The 24,598-nt window shown below is 38.3% G+C and overlaps 1 protein-coding gene across 1 annotated transcript in view; it reads left to right on the forward strand.

Annotated features, from left to right (window-relative positions):
* Gp210 (nucleoporin 210) overlaps nt 1–22,813 on the forward strand; it is a 147,091-nt gene extending 124,278 nt beyond the window's left edge. The window contains exons 30-32 of the mRNA XM_083115600.1: nt 570–735; nt 12,128–12,184; nt 21,813–22,813. Coding sequence (XP_082971726.1) covers nt 570–735; nt 12,128–12,184; nt 21,813–21,949 — 360 coding nt within the window. The 3' untranslated portion in view covers nt 21,950–22,813. The remainder of the gene's footprint in view (nt 1–569; nt 736–12,127; nt 12,185–21,812) is intronic.
* Nucleotides 22,814–24,598: the final 1,785 nt, after the last annotated feature.

A 24,598-nucleotide genomic window follows, 5' to 3' on the forward strand; every position in this document is an offset into this window, starting at 1 on the left:
ATTTGCATGCTGTAACCAGTGCGACAATAGACGTTGATATTTACTATGTGCGAATTACTCACAAGATTAACAATATAAATTACAATTTTACTTACGTTTTTTGCGAGTATAATACGTTTTCTTCAATTACGATGTTTCGAGAGATAACTTCTCTCTTTTTCAGGTTTCGGGGTTTTATAAGCAATTCATAAAGTCATAGCTTTGTCAAAATATTTCTTCCATAGTCATCAGGATTAAGGGTTAGGTGAAATGCAAGCGGGAAAAAGTATAGGAAGATTGATTACACACTGAAAATTTACGTGCTTTAAAGCCATCGTTTACCAAAGTTAAAACCTATAATACAAACTTATTTGTCCTCCTGTATGAATTTCTAAAAACTGTAAAAACCTTTAAAATTCTAATTATGAATTGCGTATAAAACACCGAAACCTGAAGAAGTTATCTCTCGAAACGTCGTAATTGAAGAAAACTTATTATACTCGCAAAAAAGCGTAAGCAAAATTGTAATTTATATTGTAACCAGTGCTTTCTTTAAATGCTTATTTGCAACTTACTTTTTTGTGTTGCAGGTGCCTGTTAAAATACGTTTTGGTGGAGGCAAAATGTCTGCAGTCCCATGTATTGCAAACAACATCGGTTCGTGGGGGTCTCCTTTGGGGGATCTCTTCTTTGCACATCAGAATGCAGCCGTGATCGTAGCCTCAGTCGTTATACTGTTCCTGAGTGCTTGGTATGGTAAGTAGTATTTGAGAGGTCAAGTTCAAATTTTAATATCAGTTATGATCAAGGAACGGATTTAAACATAAACAGAGATCAGTTATACAGGGTGTCCATAAAGTCTCTTTACAACTTCAAGCTTTTATTCCAAACACACATGAAGAGATAATTAAATGAAATTTGTCACATAGTAGCAGTATATATTGAAGTTTTTTTTTTCATAACTTAATCAGGGTGGCGACAGACCTGGAAAACCTGGAAAACTGGGAAAAGTCAGGGAATTTGAGGTGTCAAAAAAAGTCAGGGAAATGTCAGGGAATTTGGTCTTCATTGACTTCGAACACTCTTTTGACGAAAATTGTTATAACTGGGGCACTATGGGAGCAATCTACTTCGGATAACTTTTGTTTTGCAGCTAAAACAACAGCGCATGCAACGGTGTACAATTTAGAACACCGGACCGAGGATGGGGGCTTGGGGGCCACGTCCCCCGAATTTCAACGGAAAAAACAAAAATCTGGAGTTTGCCCGCTCTTCTCCCGCTATTTTGGGGAGAAGGCGCGAACTTTAGTATTCTTTTCAAAGAATTGATATTTCTCAAGAGAATGAAACATGTTTCATGTTCTTGGGTGCCATACAAGTTGAATAATAAGCCAAAATGTGATATATTTTTTTTTTACGAAAAATAGGTAATTTGCATTTTTAGAGGAAAATTGTTCTAACTCGGGCACTAAGGGAGCAATCTACTTCGGATATGTTTTGTTTTGCAGCTAATTTAGAACACCGGACCGAGGATGGGGGCTTGGGGGGCACGTCCCCCGAATTTCAACGGAAAAAACAAAAATCTGGAGTTTACCTCTTCTCCCGCTATTTTGGGGAGAAGGCGCAAACCTTAGTATTCTCTTCAAAGAATGGATGTTTCCAAAGAGATTGAAACATGTTTCATGTTCCTGGGTGCCATACAAGTTGAATAATGAGCCAAAATGTGAAACTCTGTTCGGAAATGTGGCATGGATATGTTGTGGAGAGGGGGGAGGTTGGTCATCAATATGAATTTCCCAGGCTTCCTCCAGACCTGTGTCAGAGTTTCCACCCAAACATAAGAGTATGAAGGTCCAAAGAGCACATTCATTTCGTAATCAGCACCATGATACCATATGGTATAATCGGGCCAGTACGACCTTACTCTGATGATACCATATGGTTGGTATCATCGGCGGAGTAAAGGTTAAGCCTCTAAATATTATGTGGAAAATGCATTGAATTATCATTTTTTCTTGTCCGTATGGGAGTAGTAAGGGGACTTATCAACAGATGGAGGGGATAAGAGCAGGTGGCGCCGTCGGATAGTTGTTGGACGTCGTAGTAAGGCATTTTGTTGGGCAAACTGAAGGAACATGGAAACAAATATGTTCTATTCATACATACGATTTTTGTCGAATATCGCCACCCGACGAAGTATCTCACTACAACATGCGACAGAAATTGCATGGACTGGAACATCCAACAAAAATCGCATGCATAAACAAGAAGAGCTTTAGACTGCAAATATGCTGCTGGAATTTTATTACTCTTCTGGCTCACTTCACCTTATTGAATGTAGCAGTGCTTACGAAGGCTTTCTTTTATCATCTTGACGTATTACTGGTTTCGCACAAGTTAACATACGTTTACAATGAAATTGCAGTATTCTTAGATATCAAGAAGAATCCAACCAAACGGGATATATATTGAATACTATCACGAAAAAGTGAAACATAAATCTGCATTGGTGAACGTTATAAAAATTGGCAAGTGCATGCTCCCAACCTCAAATTTACTGCAACACCAGTATTGAAATGAAATTAACGCCACTCTCTGTCCTGTCTGTTTAATCTCATGAGAGATGGTCTTAAATCTCTCACTGAGTGAAGTTAATGTCCAGTATTATGAAATAAAATACTAATAATAAATACGTAAATATTTTAATATCATATTTACTCGAATCATTCAATCATAACAGCAAATCACTTCCTTCAAGAATTGACTTTTCTCTGCCAGCCCTGTTAAATTCTCACTTTCCAGCTACTGATTTATACGAGGGATGGCCACAAAGTAATTTTCAATTAGTAGGTACATTGATTTTTCGCAAACGCGAAAACCGTGAACAATGCTACTTGCTGCGAAATTATGTTTAGGAATGTGCAGTGATGTCTGGACACATTTTTCGCTCGTTCGAAATATCGAAATAATGCGAATTTGGCATAAATGCTAATTGTTGGCGTTTTTATCGATTTTTTTTAAAAAAATGTCCTAAAACAACGAAAAATTCCATGAAATCCAACGTTCTTGTCTTTTCTAGGCCATGTTTTTCTACATAGAACATGCAAGTTTTCCAACATTTTACTCAAGAGTAAACTATAGAGTTATACGTACGTGGAATAATTCCGACAGCCACCTTAAATCATTTATTTCCCACGATTTTTTCAACTTCTATCAAAACCATTTGCATCACAGAGCAAAGTGGCAGCGTTCTAACAGGAGATCGAGTGCGTATCTACCGTCACACGGGAGCCACATCTTCGTATTTGTCGCACGAGATATGTTTTGAATTACCAAGCTAAGTGCGCACCATCGGCATTTGTCGAGCGAGTAATAATGGAGCTCATTGGTTAGGGCGTCTGACTACTATGCGAGAGACCCCGGGTCGATTCCCTGCGGGGGAGAACCGGGATGTTTTCCACCTATTCAAACTGCTCCGGCGCCCACCCAGCATTATATGAAGCTATTACCTTGAGGAAACTTTGAGGGATAAAGGTAACCAAGAGTGTGGTGCTGATCACATCACCCCCACCTTCAGCCGCCATCAAGAAAGTGTGGGGCCCTAACTCCACACCAAAATTCCATTATCTAAAATCCTTACCTTAAAATTAATAAAGGGGTATGGAAAATAATTTTCCCAAAATAACTTTCAAGATATCAAACTCTCGCGAAGAGGCTTAAGCCATGTGACTTACAATTTGAAACAGTAGTTTAAAAACACCATGAAGGTATAATTTCAGATATTGCTAAAATGAAAATGTGAATTTTGGGAAAAATAACACCGTATAGTAAAAAATAAAAAATAAGAAAATACACCAATTTGAAAAAAATATCAAAATATCAAGGTCCCTACCGATTAGGCATAAATAAAACAAGAATATCAGTTGTAATTTATTGCATTAGTAACAGTGAGTCCTAACCTAATTTTCGGCATAATCACCACCGTTGTTCTGACATGTGTCGTAGCATGGCACTAAATTTTGTATGCCCATGGTATATGTGTCTGACAGCAAAGACTGGAACTATCTCTACCGCAGTGTAGCTGTCAAACTGTCCTGTCCTGCCAGAAACCTCTTCAGTTAAAGAAAGAGATGAAAGTCGGTACATTGAAGGCCAGGGCTGTACAGGGAGTTATCCAAGATCTCTCACCTGAAGTGGTGCAAAGGGCCCGTGTGTACTCAGCTGTATGGGGTTGTGCACATTCGATTGGCCTTCCGTAAATTGTCTGCACCATCGTCTGACCATACTATCACTCACGACGTCCGGTCTGCACAACTCACACGATTGCTGGTGGCTCTGTGCCAAATTCTGAGCGTGCAATGTAGGCTACATCGCAGTCGGTGGGAGACTTTATGAGAGCTGCAATCTCTCCGACCACTAGTGCTGCGTATAGGCACCATTGGCGCTTTTTCAGGATGCCCCTCGTATATAAACTTTCAGAAGCTTTTATTATTAGAGTATTCCTGTTTTAATGTGTTGGTTAGCTAAATCAGGTACCTATACAATGCAATTCTATAAATTCCTTGCGTTAAATTTTTAAAACTTACATACCCTTTTCGTCAGCATTAATGCTATAACTGCATGTTGTCAGTTTCACAGCACTTCACTTGGATATACTGTACTGAAGCAGAAATCCCATTGATAATGTAAGGAAATATGACACTTTCTTTTGTCCGATTCGATTGTTTCACTTATATGCAAGAGTTAAGTTGTTTGCTTTACAGAGGAGAGAGAAGTAGCTTTATGCATCGAAAAATGAGTCCGCACTCATAGTTTTTGCAAGCAGAGGGTTCCAAACCTCAGTGGAAATATCAACATATAATACCGAGAATGTATAAGGAGACTGATAAATTACAAATTATATTTATTAATCAATCACTCTTCACTCTTATCTCATTTAGTCGTAACTTTAAAAATAATCAAGTATTTTATTTTAAACTTACTGCGTATGACAAAATTCCATAATCCTTCCTTAGCTTGTGAATTGTAATAATTTTCCAAATTCACTATTTTGCAGTTTGAATTCAAATCATAGAGAATAGAGAAATTAAGTCAATTTAATAGAAGATAATATTGGTACTTAGCAAAACCATACGTGGATCTCTATGAGTTTATTATTTCCATTTGCAAAAACATCGATTTAGTTTAGTTTGTAATTGTCAGGGAAAAATGTAAATTTTGTCCTGGAAAACCTGGAAACGTCAGGGAATTTCATTTCTGCTTGTTTGTAGCCACCCTGTTAATAAACCTCAATGTGGGCACCATTGGTTGCACGAAGGACGTCAAGGCGGAAATCAATTTCGCGCTATGTCCGCTCCAGCATAGCCTCATCAATGGTGGCAATGGTATCAGTGATCCTTTGTTTGAGGTCAGTAATGTTCCGTATATGTGTTTGATACACAGTGTCTTTAACGTAGCCCCATAGAAAGAAATATAGGGGCATTATGTCTGGTGAACGAGGTGGCCAGGGAATAGGGCCATCCCGTCCAATCCACCGACTGGGAAATGTTTGGTCCAGGAAGTCACGAACATTTAATCCCCAATGTGGTGGTGCACCATCCTGTTGGTAAAGGACGGTTGGTTGAAGGTCAGCCAGTTGTGGTGTCACATATTCAGTCAAAAGGTCAAGGTAAACATTTGCAGTAATTGATTGCTCCACAAAGAAAAATGGACCAATGATTGGATTGAACCACACACACCACACATTCACCTTTAGACTGTCTCATATGAGGACCATTGTTGCATGGGGGTTTTCTGAGTCCCAGATTCTCGCATTGTGTGTGTTCAGTTTACCGGAAACATGAAATGTTGCCTCACCAGTAAAAAACACTCGGTTGAGGAACATTGCATCCTCCAATATTCGATGAAGCATGTCCACTGCAAATGTTTGGCGATTCGGTTTATCCTTGGGCTCGATGGCATGCAACAGTTGCACTTTATACGTAATCAATTGCAGGTTGTGGTGTAAGACCTTGTGCACTGTTGATCGTGGTAGCTGTAACTGTCTGGCAGCAGTGCGAATGGATTTCTTTGGAGAATTATCAAAGGCTTGTCTTACACGTTCGATGTCTTCCTCTGATACTCGTTTTCTTCCACTTCTTGCTTTATCCAAAATGGTACCGGTCTCCATGAATTTCCTGTGCCATTCACGAATTGCTGGTGGTTCTTTCCCATACCTCGTCCTGAAGTTTCGCTGAGTCTGAGTGTCCGATTTTGTTTCAATGATCCACGCCACACATTCTGCCTTTTCTTGCAGAGTAGCCATTTTTCTTTAGAGGACCTCTCATTCTTCACAATGTTACCAGAAATGCACAAATTGACTATTAGTACAAAATTTAATAGTAAACGAGTACAATAAAAAAAGGTTCACTCAAATATCTCATCATTTGCATTTGTAGTGAATTTTTGAAGTTGTAAAGGGATTTTATGGACACCCGGTATTTTGTATTATCTTTGCATATCATGGCATGTAGACTCGAAACTTCCAGTCAGCATACAAACAATGATCAGGGTAGCATACGCTCTGGGAGAACTGTATGTCCACAATCATTCAGGGTCTGACAGTAGCACATAAGCGGCACTGAAGAAGCTTTTTCATTTTTTGGAGTTGATTTCCTACAGCATCAGTCCTGTGACAAGGTGGAGCCTGGGCCACCGGAACATAATCCTCCCTGGAACCTACGAGTAAGTTTCGTTATTTATTTTCACAGGGAAGCTTCATTACAAGTAGAGGAAATACAATCTTTTGGCTATTTTTCCACATTGTCACCACCGACATTGATACATTTGTCGTACCGTGAAATCAATTTCGAGAAACCCTCCTGGTACAAATCGGTGCCCAGCGATTTAAGGAAGTTCTTCACAGCCTGTTGCACCTCTTCGTTGCTTCCGAAGTGACATCCTGATAGTGCTGACTTCAATGCAGGAAAAAGGTGGAAGTCTGATGGGTCAAGATCGGGCCTGTAGGCTAGGTGATTCAATCTCTCCCATCCCAGACGACGAATGTGTTCTGCAGTGACCCTTGGTGTGTGGGGTCTTGCATTGTCGTCCAAGAACAAAACCCTTTGACTCAAGAACCCTGGTCTCTTGCGTCGAATGGCGGACTTCAGTTTGCTTAGTGTGTGGCAATAGCGTGCCGCACTTCCATTTGTGACCACGTTTCCAGCACACGTCTTTCTGCCATACTGGTTTGCACTCGAATGAGCTCGGGCACGTCTGTCTGCTGCTTATCTCTATTCTTCGGCACTCTGCGCATGCGCCATCGCTCCTCCCGTCGTGAATTCAGGAAAGATTGTCTTTTGTTACGGCAATGTGTTTTCTCACTTTGTAATACAGCTTCTCTGTGATATAAAATGATGAAACTTACTTTCGGAATGTCCCTCGTACATACAAAATTAGGTCTTGACGTGGCCACCTGACGAAGTGGAGCCTGGGCCACTGACAATAATCCTCCAGGGCAACCATTTATAGACACCATATGATTTAACAGACTAGACGCTACCCTGAAGACGGTGGCAGATTCAGCCTCTGAAACGTTGGTAATTTTTTAAAAAATAACACAGTGGGTAAAAGTCCAAAACCAAGAATGAATTCAGTTTTTATTTTCCATATTTGTACATTTTGGCTCATATTTTAATTATTTTTAGATATTACTTACATATTTCATAACATTTCTCAACATATACTCCATATTTGCGGAATAACTGACAAATTTGAAAACTCTCCCATTATGCAGTTTTAGTCAATATATATCCATGTTAAGATACAACAGAAGGAGATTCATGTTCAAGTACTTACACCAAAATCATTGTTTTGGAAACAGAAAATGATATATTATTAAAAAAGTAAATTTTTACAATTTTGAGTCCATACTTAACTCCTTATTTTAATGAAAATAACTAAATATGTATTTACATATTTAGCACATTTTTACTACATGTAAATCCATTCCCTAATGAAAATTATATTTTAGCTCTTGCTTAAAAAGTTAGTGTTGATGGAGCATCATGAGGGCAATCTTGGTGAAGAGCCTCCAGTCTAGATGCACTGTTTTCATTTCACCCAATGGAAGTTCTGTACTGTAAGGGATACCGTATTTCCCCTCATAATCATCACACTGTGCTTTTTCAGTCCAAAAATTGGTTTATAACCTTTCATTGCGTAAACTGCACATCAGATAATGAAACCAAAGATAGTGGTGCAGAATCATTGGACAGATGATTAAATTTTGTAAGTCTGTACTTCTCAACACTGAAATTTTCTCAAGTGTAATATTTAGACTGTAATGCATAAATTAACAATTTTTACTAAACTTTAATAAAGAAATAATGTTCTTCAATTTGGATTATTCAATTTTAATCTACAATCATAATAATAATCCATGGCTCGACAGCCCTGGAAGGGCCTTGGCCTATCTCCCACTGCCAGTCTCCCTCCCACAATCCTACCCAGAGGTGTGGAGATCTTCAACCGGTAATGGGGTGACGTGAGGCTAGCACGTCGAACCCTCGGCTGTTATAGGAGATTTCAGAGACCGGATTACGCTACTCACCCGTAGCTCCCCAATTTCCTCACGATGGTGGGTTCCCACCGATCCTATACCCAGGCCGAAAACCCACAGACTGAACCCAGGTGGACTCGAACCCATGCCATCCTGCAGTCGGAGACCAAAGCACAGCTCCTTAGACTGCACAGCCACGGAGGAGGACCATTTTTATCTATGTTCATGAGTATTCTGTGCATTGTAATCTTACACTTAGTTTACAATTTACCTAGTAATAAATGGTTTTTAACTGCTAGTAATACAGGAATATAAAGTGTTCCCCTGTGCTTAGCACCACGCCATGAAGGCGTATAGGGGGTGTGGGGGTAACGCCCCACACTTTCTTGATCCGGTCGTAAGTGGGGGTGATGTGATCAGCATCACGCCCAATACAGGAATATATATGTTCTATTTTTTTTAGGAAAAAGCTTCAAACAGTGGTTGTACCCATGTTTTGGGCATAAAATCTTGGACGATTATTTGGGGAAATACAGTATTTTACACCAAAGTGACACACAACACAGTCAACAGCAATGTTTCACAGCATGACAGGCTGCACAAGCCTGCATTTGATTGGTGAAATTCTCACGTTTCATCTGTCACTCTGGTGTGAAATCTCCCTTAGATTTATTGCATTTCTTGAACATATATATTTTTTAAATACGAACTGAAGAATATAGAATATTTAGATATGTTCTTTTGAAAAGATGTAACATGTAAATTCAGAAGGTATTGGATAGTAATATTATTAAAAAACTAAACTTTTGGTTGACCTTAGGGCTAAGTTGGTACAATATCAATGAATTCCAATGTCAGAATTCGATTAGTTTATAATGTATGTATTGAAATTGTTTTTTACATTACAAATGAAGTTGCATTATGCATTTGAATGAACATTGCAGTTCACATCTATGGAACTATGAAAGAGATACCGTTTTTAATGACTTGCACTTTACAAAAGACGGAAGTAATTAATTTTTCAACAAATGTTTTGCTTTAAATATAGTAATTTTTATGTATGGGACAGATTAATCGGTAATATATTGGAATTGGCCGATACACGCATATCAGTGGATCGGTTTATTGGTAAAATTACCAATCTGTTTTATCTAGGGATGGGACCGATTAATCGGTACTCTATCGGTATCGGCTGATATAGGCATATCGGTGAAATTACCAGTTAAATACCGATCCGATATATTGATAAATATGATAATTTAGTGCAAAATTCTGCCATTTCCTTGTAATTTTTATGGATAATCTCCATGTCCTACTTTTAAAAAAATAAATGTCTAAATATGCAATTTCTTTTTCACTGCAGTCACCTTGAAACACACATTTATTAAGGAGGTAAATGAACCTTTCAGGTTCTTTAAGAACCATTTCTAATTTTATATCGGATTGGTAGAATATCGGTAATCGGTAAATTTTATATCGGTATCGGCTAAAATTTCATATCATCCCATCCCTAATAAATATCTTAAAACTTAGTGCAATATTGTATCATTTTTAGGGCTGAGCCGATGGCGATGTATCGGTATCGGAAATTATCGGTTGGAACTCATCTACGGATACCAGCCGATACTTTTCCAGCATTTTGGAATTTCACGGGGTTCGCAAAAATGCCTCACAACACTAAGTATCCTGGAAATTATGCAAAATTCAAATTTTATTTTATTATTTCGCACCAATTTTGCACGAAAAACTTTATTTTGTGATTACCTAATATCTATTTTAATATTCTGATGAAAATTCTTGAATATTCTGAAGTAAATTTCTTGGTAAATGGATGCATATAATTGTAGAAGAATATTTACACACCAATGTTGATCAATATTTTGAACAAATTTTAATTGTTGCAATTTTCAAGTATCTGTATCGTTGTCGGTGAGAATCGGTAAAAGTATCGTTATTGGTTAAATGTGGTATCAGATCTGCCCTAATCATTTTATATATTTTTTTTTCAATATAAACATGTAATCTCTGTTAAATAAGTTGTTTTTTTTTTTTTAATTATACCTTCTGTCAAAAGAGTACCGGGAATTTGTAATTTAAAAGGTCCCCGCAAATGATTTTTTTTTCCATAAGTTGGTATCTCCTTACTTAATTACTATGCCAAACATGAGTGCGATCTGTCAACCAGTTTGTTTACAGCAGCAGGTTGAATCAGTCCACTTCAGTAGTGCATCACGATTTTTACAATGAACGAAATTATTGAACAAAGAGTTTGCCTTAAATTTTGTGTTGCGAACAGAATTTCGTGTGCTGACTCACTAAAAATGTTAGAAAAGACTTATCAGTTTTATCAAAAACACGGGCTTACGAGTGGTACAAAGCGTTCAAGGAGGGCCGAGAGATCGTCGAAGACATCCCTCGTTCTGGATGACCTTCGACCTCTTCAACCTATGAAAACATCGAAAACGTGAAGGAAATTGTGCTCGATAATCGCCATTCCACCTTAAGAGAGATAGATAGCTACTGACCTTAACATCTCTCACGAGTCTGTTCGTTCGATTTTGGTGGATATTTTGGGCATGAGACGCGTCGCACCACGGCTTGTTCAAAAGAGCTGAATTTTCTTCAAAAACAGTACCATGAGCAGGTCTCTTTAGACATGCTGGATCGTGCCAATTCTGATCCCACATTAATGGAACGCATCATAACTGATGACGAGACATGGGTCTACGAGTTTGACATGCAAACAAGTCAACAGTCATCAGAATGGAGGACAAAAGACGAGCCGAAACCGAAAAAACCACGTCCAAGTCGCTCGAAAGTCAAGGTGATGCTCATTGTTTTCTTCGATATTCGTGGTTTGATGCATCATGAATTTGTTCCAGAGGGACAGACGGTCAATAAAGAATACTATTTGGCCATATTGAAGCATTTGCATGAGAAAATCCAACCGAAACGGCCAGATTTGTGGAAAATCAATTTGTGGATTTTACACGACGATAATGCGCCATTGCATAGAGCGACAGTTGTGACTGAATTTAAGGCCAAATACACAATAAATACCATCGAACAACCACCGTATTCACCAGATCTGGCCCCGTGTGACTTCTTTATGTTTCCAAAACTAAAATTACCGCTCCAGGGTACCCGTTTTGACTCGATTGAAGCCATAAATCAAAATTCGTAGGAAGGAGCTGAAGGCCATACCAGAAAGTGCTTATAAAAAGTGTTTTCAAGACTGGAAAAAATGCTGGCATATGTGTGTTGCATCAAATGGGGCCTACTTTGAAGGCGAAAAAATAGTGATGAATAAATGAAAATTGTGCATTTTATTTAACAATTCCCGGTACTTTTTTGACAGAATATATGTCTAAATATGCAGATTCTTTTTCATTGCTTGGTTTGTCTGGTAACATACATTTATTAAGGAGGTCAGTGAACCAATTGGAATTTTATATTGGATCGGTAGAATATCTGCTATCGGTATTGGTAAATTTTATATCAGTATCTGCCAAAATTTCATATTGGCCCGTTCCTAGTATTTTTTCAACCCAACTCCAAGAATAGGCTAATTGTGTTTGAAGAGTTCATAATCCGTTCTTTTTCTTCCAGCATATACAAATTTCTTTGGTTCTCCGGAGACAACAGTGTACAGTGTCGTTTCTCCCCGTAAGTATTTTGCAATTCCTTACTATTTATAAAATAAGAAATAGTTTAATTTATGTGGTCTTAGCAGGGTGTGTTTTTTGTGTGCGCAAGTGAGAAAAATAATGAAGGCTGGAAAAGGTAATATTTGGAGTAGCGGGGGAACAATTCAACTAGTTCACGGCATCAGCCTTGTAAAAAGTTCAGAAACTCAGAAAAGTGTTTCTTTCTTGCCATGATTGAAACAAAACATGTTACACTTTTGTCCACCATGTAGTTTTTTTTTTTTTAGGATGCCACATCTGAGGGCAAAATTTCGCTATTTACACTGTTTTTCCCTTCACTAAAAACTTTTAAAAATAATAGTAATAAATATGTAGTACATATATCTACTATTTTTGAGTTTGGTGTCTTAGAATTTCCATGGAATTTTGGTATTTTTCATCCCATTTCGTTCAAAATTTGTTTCGAATTTTCCTTCATGTGGCAACACTGATTAGGAATGGCCACAAAATCTGGATTTAAAATTATCCATTTCAGATAATCTTGATATCCAGATAGTACAAATACTGTCTGGCTGGCTTAGCTGGGACTAAGGACGGAAGTGCGGATGCACTAACTGGACGTGTTCTTTGCCAAAATAGAGGTGATGGCACTTTGGTCAGGAAGCGGGTTCCGTGAAAATGGACTGCTGTGGAAACAACAATGAAGTTTCATTGTTTCAGACATAGTACGAGGGCCACTATTTATTTTTTGAGCCTTGGCAACACTGATTGAAGTTAGGCGCGATTTGACGTTTGCATGGAATCGTCTGGCATTATTGACCATAACGTACTTCAAATGTTTTGTCAATAGCTTCATTTGTGTTGTTTATGTTGCCTTGGAGATTGCGCGACAACAATAAAATGGAATTAACTCGTGAACATTTTCGTGCGATGATTTTTTACGATTTTTGACGTGGATTATCAAGACAAGAGTGCATCGATCAACTTACTTCCACATTTGGCGATGAAGCCCCATCCTCTGCAAATGTGAAACGCTGGTATAATGAATTTAATCGTGGCCGCCATTCGCTCACCGACGAGATTCGCGAAGGTCGTCCGAAATCAGTTGTTGTTCAAGAAAACATTGATGCTCTGGAAAACCTAATACTGCAAGATCGTCATGTGACATACTGTGAGATTGAGGCAACCATAGGCATTAGTTCCACCAGCATATATAAAATATTACATGATCATTTAGCTGTGAGAAAGGTATGTTCTCGTTGGATCCCACACAATTTGACAAAAACTCAAAAAGACGCTCGCGTCAATTGGTGCAAACAAATGCTCAATAAATACAATCGTGGTGCTTCAAAAGATGTATATAAGATTGTAACAGGTGACGAATCATGGATATATGCATATGAGCCGGAACGTAAACAACAGTCGACTGTATGGGTGTTTCAAGATGAACCCAATCCAACAAAAGTTGTTCGCGCTCGAAGCACATCGAAACAAATGGTCGCCTGTTTTTTCGGGAAAACTGGTCATGTGGCAACTGTGCCTTTAGAGGAATGTAGAACGGTCAACTTTGAATGGTACACAACAATTTGTTTGCCAGAGGTCTTCGGTCAAATACGGAAAACAAACAAATGCCGTCGCATCATTCTTCATCAAGACAATGTCAGCTGTCGCACATCTCATCTAACAACCGACTTTATGAACAGTCAAAAAATCGAATTGATGGGTCATCCGCCGTACAGTCCTGATTTGGCACCCAATGACTTCGTCTTGTTCCCGAATGTCAAGAATAAATTGCGTGGACAACGATTTTCGTTGGCGGAAGATGCCGTTGATTCGTTCAAAAACCATATTATGGAGGTGTCTCAAGAAGATTGGAAAAACTGCTTTGACAAATGGTTTGAACGAATGCAAAAGTGTATTGACCATAAAGGAGAATACTTCGAAAAACAATAAAGCAGTTTTCAATGCCAAATTCCTGTTTTTTCATTGTTAGGCTCAAAATATAAATAGTGACCCTCGTAACATCGCCGTCATGTTTATAAATTATGTAAGGGTACAGAATTAAAAAAAATAGCCACCCATATACTTACTATACAGGGTGTTTCTGGGCTGATGATACGAACTTTCAGGGATGATGCAGAAGGGCACATGTATCAATTTGAGATAAGGCACCCTGGTCCGGAAACGACTTAGTCGAAAGTTATAAGCGAAAATCTGTGTATGAAGATGTAATACTTTTATTACCTGCACAAGTTTCACAAGCTGTTCCGTGGCCAGCCCTGTCACCTGATCTGACCCCACTTGATTTCTTCTTGTGGGGTCATGTGTACGAGACACCTGTCGAGACTGAAGAGGATCTCCTGGCAAGAATTCTCGCTGCCTGTGATATTGTTCGAACGACCCTGGGGTTGTTCCAACGGGTACGCCAGAACTTTGTGCGACGATGTCATGCCTGCAGCGAAGCTGGGGGGACGCTACTTTGAGCAACTGTTGTGAATGTAGCAGCTTATGAAACTTGTGCAGGTAATAAAAGTATTACATCTTCATACACAGATTTTCGCTTATAATGTTCGACCAAGTCGTTTCCGGACCAGGGTTCCTTATCTCAAATTGATACATCTGCCCTTCTCCATCATCCCTGAAAGTTTGTATCATCTACCTGGAAACACCCTGTATAAGCAAACAGATCATATCAGGAAAGTCTTCATCACGGCACCAGTAACTTTACTTTAATTTAATTGAATGATCCAATCTCCTTAGTAAATATTATAATTAGCACAAATGTACACAGCAGTGATCAGGATAGTATTCACTAATAATAGTATTATAAATATAATACAGAAAATGTAGTAACCAAATGGTTTGTGGCATTGTGTATTATATTGAGGCCCGAGGGTGTTTTGTAGAACGTGCAGCAGGGACCAAAACGTGAGTTTTCTTCCTTCCACTTCAAAACTGTTTCTTACGAATTGTATAGTTGTCGTCCTGATTCCAACCTCACTTTACTTCCAAGAAAGTTCCGAAAGATCAGTTTTCCCCCTAACAACCACATGTCAGGTCCACGTGGAGTCTAGTAAATTGTCTCCTGAAACCTTTCCCACCAATAGCGTCCGTCCAAGAAATTACAGCTCTTGTCAGCTTCATGTGGAATAAATGAGATGTTGCTAATCCAGTTTCTTTAGAGATTTCTGAACGCAAGGTTGCGGTTCTCTATCTTTGCTACGCCCGACCCTGTGGCCGAGTGGTTAGCACATCGCGCTGCGACGCCAAGGGTCCCGGGTTCGAATCCTGGTCGGGCTTGGTTGTTTGTGAATGTCCATTCATCATTTCATCACTCATCCCCATCTTCGCAAATTAGCCAAGAGGCACAAAACTAAAATAAACTAAATCAAATCAAATCAAAATCTATCTTTGCTAGGTTGTGTTATTGTGTTTTGCTATTTTTTTATGCAATATAAATACCTTGGGAGTAAAACGTCACAGCGAATGAATGGATGTCTAAACACTGCAGGCAAAAGTGACAACAGCGCTTTGCCGAAAAACGGGTGGTGGCTCGAAACCAGATACGGGTCCAGTCAGCTTCCTCTGGGGTTGTGTCAAACAAAGATGCCGAACTACTGATGCTTGAAGACTACAGCTATAAGAGACATTAAGAGATTCCCCTCTCGCATTTGGAATCGTACTTCCCAGCTAAAGTGAGAATCATAGAACTTAAGACCTTCTGTAAACAAAAGCACGTGTACCCTACCAGTGTTGCAAACTTATGGAAAAAAAATAATCCACAGAGCCTACAAGGTGTAAAAACATTCCATTTGTCAACAGATGCGGAATAAGCAGTGTATCACTGAGTGATGACCTGTTGAAAGTTATTGAATGTATGTTTAAAAAAGTTAAAAAATGTACATCTTGCCTGGTGCTCGATTTTCAGACTCATCACCGAAGTTCACTGGCTCGAATTCCGGCATGGGTGTTATTTGTGAGTGTCCCTTCATCAATTTCATCTGACGATCCCTCATTCTCATCGTCGGGATTAGCCAAAAGTGGAAGAAAAGCAACGCTAAATTAAAAAAATCAAATACAAAATTTACATCTTATCCCCCAGAAGTAAGACGATTCCGTACCAAAGGATTAATTTTCTCTCATATTTTACTAAAAAAAACTTGCTAGAAGAATGTGACACATGAGATAAATTATGTTTTGAAACCGGGGTTTCTTCATTAAATTTATTTGATGTTGCAAAATATTATGATTTATTATTATAGATAATGAAAATAAGCTAATACATACGATTTGATTGACTAAATTAATAATTATGCAGCAAAGACACCAAGGGAAACTAAAACGGCAACTTAGAGAAGCATAAAAGTGGTGAAAGAAGACTGTAGAATACAGAAACATTTTGAGGCAGTCACATTTTATTGTGTGGCCGCGGTGGCTCAGTCGGTGTCGACCTCCGTGGCGGAGTGGTTAGCACAGCGCGCTACAACGCCAGGGGTTCCGCGTTCGATCCCCGGCCGGTTCAAATCCGGTAACTTTTCTAACGTTGGAAGCGGCTCCGGCGCCCACCCAGCGTCGAATGACATGGGTACCTGGGGGAAAACCCTGGGGGGTAAAGGTGGTCAGGGGCGTGATGCTGATCACATCACCCCCACTCACGACCGGATCAAGAAAGTGTGGGTCGTTACACCCACACCCCCTATACGCCTTCATGGTCTGGTGCTAAGCACAGGGGAGCACTTTACCTTTGTTTTTATCACATTTTATTGTACGCTACATATAAAATAAAATGCATATTTGGGGGTGAATTTTTAAATATTGTCACATTTTTCTTCTCTCATGTTGAGAGGTGTTCATTTTAAATCAACCTCCCTCGCCCTACGGCCTGCCCTCCTTCACCCGCAAAAGTATTCCGGAGTGTGAGGATGTCACCATCCGGATGGTGAACACCTCTGGATTATAGATCGACTCCTGCGTCCCACCCCCTTCCCCATCCCCGGAGGATCGTCACTGACAATGTGAAAGCACACTATCATATGCCGACAATCGACATACCACTTCCGTTTCTGTACTTGACTTAGTGAGAAGTACTGTGGTTGGCAACAGCCTAATAACGGATTTCTTCCGCATCATGTAGTCCGTCCTATGAAAGTACGCTAATGGAAGAAAAACGTGTAAATTACATTGGATTATACGTTTTAAAATATATTTTCATTAAAGGTTTCTGTTTATAATAATAATACGTGATTATTGTATAAATTACAATCGATCACGTGAATAGCAAGAAAATAGCGCCAGTTTCGAACATGGCGACTTCCATGCGTGCAGGAAGGTCTCCCGTGTTTTCAGAGTAGTCTTTCGGAAATACAGCCGTTTGAAAAGTGGCAAGAAGCAGGTTGTTCTTAACGTTTATGTGACGTTGTGTCGGTGCTATCCCGAGCAAGCAATGAAGTTGGTGTCCAAATGTAATTGTGTGTCTGCGTCTTTGTGTTTTCGGTGTGGTGAAAGCAAGGAAAACCAACGGTCATGTTGTGAGTCCCGCGAAAAAAACACGTTGTTCATCGTATAAACAAGCACACCGATTTTGAGATAAGCGCAATACAATGCGAGGTGCTTTCGTATTCTTTCAATCAAAGAGCCGTTATGTCCACTGTGGAGAAAATGTTGATAGTGATGATTGATGACGATCTCCCCAATTTTAGCAGTCGACGTTATATTCGCCTCTTGTGCCACGTTGAGTTCCTTTTCGGCAAGCAAATTTGACAGACCGTACTCGGATAGGATGATGTCTAGCGCCGAAAATGCCTCAAGTTCAAAAAGGAATTACTGAATCAAGGTAAGAAAATACATTACTTGCATGAGACGTGTGTAAATAATGTGCTTATTATCGTCTTCTTGTTTTGTAGTGTACAAGAAACCGAGAGAAAGATAAACAATCTCTTTTTATTCCCTGGCTTATCTTTGTTTAGCTTCTGCTAAAACTGGCGGTATATTTGTTGCACAAAGGAGAAAACAATACTCCACATGTCAACAATGTTGGCAATAATTTAGTGGAAATAAAACCAAAAGGCTTGAATTACTGAAACGAATCTATCTCTCTCTCTTGTGTAACTTTGGCGCTGTCATACTGAGTGAGGAGGGAGGGGGGAAGGGGGATCTGTTAACCCAGTGTCAGATAAATTGAACTTTTGGCGTAGAAAAATATGTTCGTTCTTGAACAAGAACACGTATTTAATCACTTGTAGAAAATTTATTATACTTCAATGTGTAGATTAACAGTTAAAAGAAGAATACGTTTTTCCATGTTACGTAAAATTAAAGGTTGCGAGTGAGCAGCATATGATGGCCGCACCATTCACGAACAGCTGGCGCGGAGTAATACGTTACTCGAAGTGAGATGGTTGTTTACAGAAGGTCGGAAGGTTCGTGATTCTTACTGTAGTTTCGTTTCCCTTGGCTGGACTGTATCGTGATAATCAGACTAATACAATTATTTTGATGACACCCACGTGTTCAGATAATCTGTATATTCAGATCGCTTTTTACTTTTTCAAGTTAGAATGGTGACTGAAATTAAGGAAATGATTACCAAACAGAATGTTTTACATTTTTTTTTTTGTTACGACAGAAAATTTTGTGTACATTTATGCTGAAGTTAGAAATGCATGGATCTGTTTTAGGCAAAATAATTTAGAGTTAATTAATATGCAGAGAATCTGCAAAATAATATTGGGAGGGGCAATGTAAACATATAAATAAGTAATATTTGGATATCAAAATATCTGATATCTGGATAAAATTTTATCCGGATTTGGGCATCCCTAGTTGAAATTAATCACCTGCACTGACCAAGACTTTAAATTATGCAAAATTCAAGTCTTTTGTTCATTTTTTCAAGAGCATTGTATAAACAATTTGATTTTGTGATTTAATAACAGCTATTTTACATGCATTCTAATTTGAACTTGAATAATTCAAATTATTCAAACAGAAGTTTTATTTCCCTTGAATTCATCTTTAATTATATGTGTTTTTATCAATTTGATTTTTTTCACATTCCCTTCCAGTTCGAATTAAACACTGTAATTCAATGTTAATTCTTTATTCATGTTAGGGGGAATAAAAAATGCTGTTGATGGTAAGATGACGTGAGTGAGTTACTAAATTATTTCTGCGAAACTTGTAAATGTTCTCTTAATTTAGGTGGCTTCTGCCACCATCCACTTACAGTGAAGCATCTAGAGTGCACGTCAAATCTCCTGCATATAGCGATAGCCAATAGCAGTGTACTGCAGTGGTGCCATGTCGAAATCTCACACGGAAAAGAGACAGCGTGGTTGAGCGAAATGCCTAGTCACGGAGAGCACGGCAACGCCGCACGTCTGTCATTCGCTTTTGCTCTTCAGCTGTTCGCACTCTAGTTCCGAAGTGGATGGTGGCAGAAGCCACCGAAATTAATAGAACATTTACAAGTAAGTTTCGTGGAAATAATTTAGTAACTCACATATCTTCTTAATTCTTTAATTATTTTAAAGCAAAACTTGATAAATTGATGCATCTGATTTGCAGTAGAATACGTGCATATTAATATTGATCAATATTTTGAATAATGTTCTATTGTTACAATCTTGAAGCATTGCGTTGGTGTCAGTGTGTATCCGAGTATCTGCTCAGCTGAGGTTGACGACATAACATGCTATTTATTTGTATGTTACATAATTATAGAGTGGTATGGGAAGTTATTTAAAAATACCTAAAAAAAGTCAGGAAACTTGGTTTTTTCTAACCACTAATTTGCTACAACTGTTGTTCTTGTCTAAAATGAAATGCTTAAAAATTGTTTTTTGCAACGTGAGGTGGTGCTTGCAAATTTCCACTCTTATAAACAAGCTGCAAGCCAAGTTGTAACACCACAGAGTAGTGTAGAAGTTCATTCAAAAATTGCTTGCTTGATTTGTTCAGTGTCTTAACAGTCTGAAGATATCAAAGTTTTTATAGTGCATTAAAAGTAGATTTTTGAACAATGAAAAAAGGACACGCAAAAAATTTAAAACTTGTTGTAAACAAACTATACTTTGATTTCAAATTACCACAAGAAATTTTATATGGAAATGTTATGAAGTATTTTCATGTACAAATCTACTACAATAAATGGCTATTGGAATTTCCCATTTTGTTTTGCAATTTTGGGATGTTTTTGGTAGATAACTAACTAACTCTCTAGCCTTCTTAAACCCGAAGGTTCATGGCTGCAGCAACACAGGCCTTCCACCTGTCCCCATCCTGAGCAAGTTCTATATACTCTTTTCCATCCCTACCGATTTCCCTTAGGTCCATCTCAACGTTGTCCCTCCATCTTCGTCTTGGCCTTCCTACAGGTTTCTTACCATCAGGTTTCCCAACATGAAGCCTGTAAACTCCTCTTTCCTCTCCCATTCGTGCCACATGGCCTGCCCACCTAAGTCTTCTTGATTTAATCATTCTAATAATATCTGGACATGAATACAAATTATGTAGTTCTAAATTATGTAACCTTCTCCACTCACCTGTCTCCTCATCCCTTTTAGGTCCAAAGATTTTCCTAAGGATCTTTTTTTCTCAAATACTCTCAATTTATGTTCCTCTTTCAATGTAAGGGACCAAGTTTCACATCCATATAATACTACAGGCAAAATTACTGTTTTGTATATTTTAACTTTTAGTTTCTTAGATATTAAACGAGAAGACAAAAGTTTATGAAGAGAGAAGTAACATGCATTTCCTGAATGAAGTCTACTTTTTATTTCCTCTTTAATATAATTTTCATTTGTTAATATTACTCCTAAGTATTTGAATTTGGAAACTGGTTCAAACGAGTTGTTATCAATAATTAGATTTTGATTATTACCTAACCCTTGGTTTCGGCCTGTAAGCATATATTTAGTTTTCTCTTTGTTAACTTCCAAACCTATCTCTTTAGCAGTTTTGAAAAATATTTTAGCATTATTTTTAATTGTATTCATATCATCCCCTAATAAGTCTACATCATCTGCATATGCTAACAACTGGGTCACACCATTTAATTTTAGTCCTTTAATTTTTGGTAGATATTACGATTAATACAGATACTATTAATTATAGCATAAATAATACATAATTATACCAACATTTTTTATAATTTGTATGAAAAACTTCTTTGTATTCAGTTTCCCTTCTTGTTATCACTTTTATATGAGACATGAATATTGTAAAAACTTGTTAAGTGGGATTCTAAATGTAATATAGCCATGAATTGATCTAATTGCCTTACTCTGGAAAAGTCATGGAACGTTGTTTTTACGAAATTCTAGACACCCTGTTTGTTGTTTGAAGTCCACTTTAAGGACAGTTTAAAGTGGGATCCGAACCACAAGGTCATGTGCCTTCACTGGGTATTGAACCTGGGACCCTTTGATTACAAGGCGACGACTTTACCACTATGCCATCGGAAAGGCCACTTCTCCAGGTATTTTTCAATTAAGTTGGGAGTCTTTTGTCAAATTAAATGGGAATCCTGGGAAGGACAATTTATTTTTTCCATACTGATAAACATAACAGTCTGTATTTTCAAATTCTGAGTTCGTCTAAAAATAAAATTATCACTAAATCAGAAAAAAATTTTGTCTATCCAGAAGGAACACCACAGGCATCCCCAGCAGTAGCGGCTCATCTTTTGCACACTCCGCCTCATAACTTTGCTCCAGCCTATGGGGAAATCAATCCCAGATTTACTTCTCCAAATATTCGAAGAGACCGTCATTTTCCATGATGATCTCCAGTGTTAGTGAACGAGAAGACATTCTTTAACCAAAGGGAAACAAAACTGTACTGAAGGGAGAGCAATTTTCCTATTTGCCAAAATGACTTTTCTAGGATGCGAGATTGAACCAAAGGTTCAGTGATACCTTCTCAGGTTTGTGAACGCTTAAATTGGTAAGTAACGTGACGAGTCATACCCAAAGACATATTTATAAGTTTTGTACTAGTGAAGTTCGTTATTGATGGTTGTGCTCGTGTGACTTTATGAAAGGTATGCAGAAGAAAGTGCAAGAGATAATCTTGAATGACTTTCAAAGGACAAAAAGGTTCCAGGAGCGGAAGGAAGTTAATTTTTTTTTAAAGACTTGGTAAGTTACCAGTTTTGTACTTCTGTAAATTCTAGTTTACGTGCTTCTGAAGGTTGCTGTGATTGTAATCTGTGTGTGTGTGTTTGAGAATTTGGACAGTTATGCATTATGTATGACGTGCACTATAATTAGTCCCAAGTGCATTTCTTTGCAATTTAGTTTCCAGAAATAGTGCTGGAATTTTAGTTTATTCACTTGGGGAACAAGTGAATTGTGGAGTTTTAGTAATAAAAAAAATAGTTTAACATCGACTGGTTGAAAAAAGTGCCATTACTTTGCCAAATTCTTTTTAAGGCCCATTATTTGTGATAAGTTTATTCCTGTTGTTACTTCTGGAAACATAAAATTGTTTTGTTTATAAAACAATCTAGTGATTGTATCAGAAAAAGTTTATTTTAATTTAAAAAAAAGCGTTCATCTTTTTGTATGTAAGCGGTAGTAAATACATACATATTGGAAGGTCAATTTTGTAATTGTTGATTGTGATTCAGGAAAATAAAAGTACAAATTCATGTGGACTTTTAAGGTATAAGCGGTAGAGGAATATTTCCATCTTGGTCTTTCATGTCATCCTTTCCAGATGCCAGGTTGAGTCCTTAGAATAGAATAGGTATTTGCAAGTAGGCAGTATGACACTGGAAGAAGATTTCCCAATGACAGTTTGTGGTCATTGCAGGGACATTGTTGGGGGGGGGGGGGGGGGCTGGCCCCGCCAGTTGCAACTGTGCCCCCCCAAAAAAAACTTGCTATTCTGAAGAAAATCTTAAGAAGCAAATGTAGAACACCAAAATTTCCACTCCTTCGTAGCGTACTGGTTTGTAACCAGTCATATAATCTGCCTGCCTTGAGGTTACCCTTGCCCCAAGTTCCTAGAACCCAGAGATTTGAACGTTTTGTTACAAATGACCAGGGGTGTGCAGGACAATTTTTTTGGTCGGGATGGGAAAATTTTCGAATATGATCAAACGTTCCCGAAGCTCTGAAAATCTCTAATTCTACAAGTCGTTTTTGCATTTCTGCAATAAAAACTGTAAATTTCTGGAACTTACCTGAAATTGTTAATGCAGAAAATGGAAAATTAACGACTTTTTAAATTGCCGTTTGGTATTTCTAGAGGCATGCAAATTTCGTTTTTGACGAAAACACGAAATATGAAATAACATGCTGCAATGTTCATTTTTCAGGTTTCTGAAAGGTCTGAGGTGCATTTTTCTACTCTGTTTTGTCACGAAATAATGCGAAAAAAACTTTCAAACACTAAATTTACCGTTTATATACTGACGCGACACTTTTTGAAGTCTGAAGTATCCTGTGAGTTATGCAATTCACGGAAAATTGATTAATTCTGCTGTAAATATGTGAGAAGTAAAAATGGACCCCTTTACACAGGAATAAACTTAATACTCTGGCAACTACATAAATGTGCTATTAGAAGGGATAAGTTTATTTTGTGTAATAAGTACAGTTTTTAAATTAAATTTAGGATAGGTAAAAAAAAAAGGTAAAGTGTTCCCCTGCGCATAGCACCACGCCATGATGGCGTATAGGGGGTGTGGGGGTAACGCCCCACACTTTCTTGATCCGGTCGTGAGTTGGGGTGATGTGATCAGCATCACGCCCCTGACCGCCTTTACCCCCAAGAGTTTCCCCCCAGGTACCCATGTTATTCGACGTTGGGTGGACGCCGGGGCCGCTTCCACCGTTAGAAAAGTTCCCGGATTTGAACCGGCCAGGGATCGAACCCGGGACCTTGAGCATGGCAGTCAGACGCGTTACCGACTGAGCCACCGCGGCCGTATTAAATTTAAATTAAATTAAATTTAGGATTATAGTCACAATTTTAAAACCAAAATGTCATTTTATATGGCACTTTTGATGTGATTATTCACCGCTATAACACCGTAATTTTATTTTATTTACCGCTTTTGAACCTGAAATCGACTTTGTTTTTGTACCGAAATTTTGCTTTTTTATTTACCAAAAATATGTGCCTCTAGGTATTTCTTAATTGCTCGGGATCCCGAAGAGTCAGGACGGGACACTTTTTGAGATCCTGCACACCCTACAAATGACGCTTCCCTTACAGATGGAATCACAAAGTCTCTCAATCCCCTACAGTTGACCTTTTGGCCGATACATGGAGTTGTCCAATAACTTAACGTTCTGACATTTAAAATTTCTCCCTGCTTAAACTTCAGAGCTGTGTTTCCTTGCAAGTATCTCGTCTCGAGTTACCGTGGGTGCGATCAATGTGTAGTTGTATAGCATGTTTCCATTTTTTGTGATAATTG

Source organism: Lepisma saccharinum, chromosome 30 (genome assembly GCF_977018435.1).
Source record: "Lepisma saccharinum chromosome 30, izLepSacc3.1, whole genome shotgun sequence".
NCBI classification, from domain to species: domain Eukaryota; kingdom Metazoa; phylum Arthropoda; class Insecta; order Zygentoma; family Lepismatidae; genus Lepisma; species Lepisma saccharinum.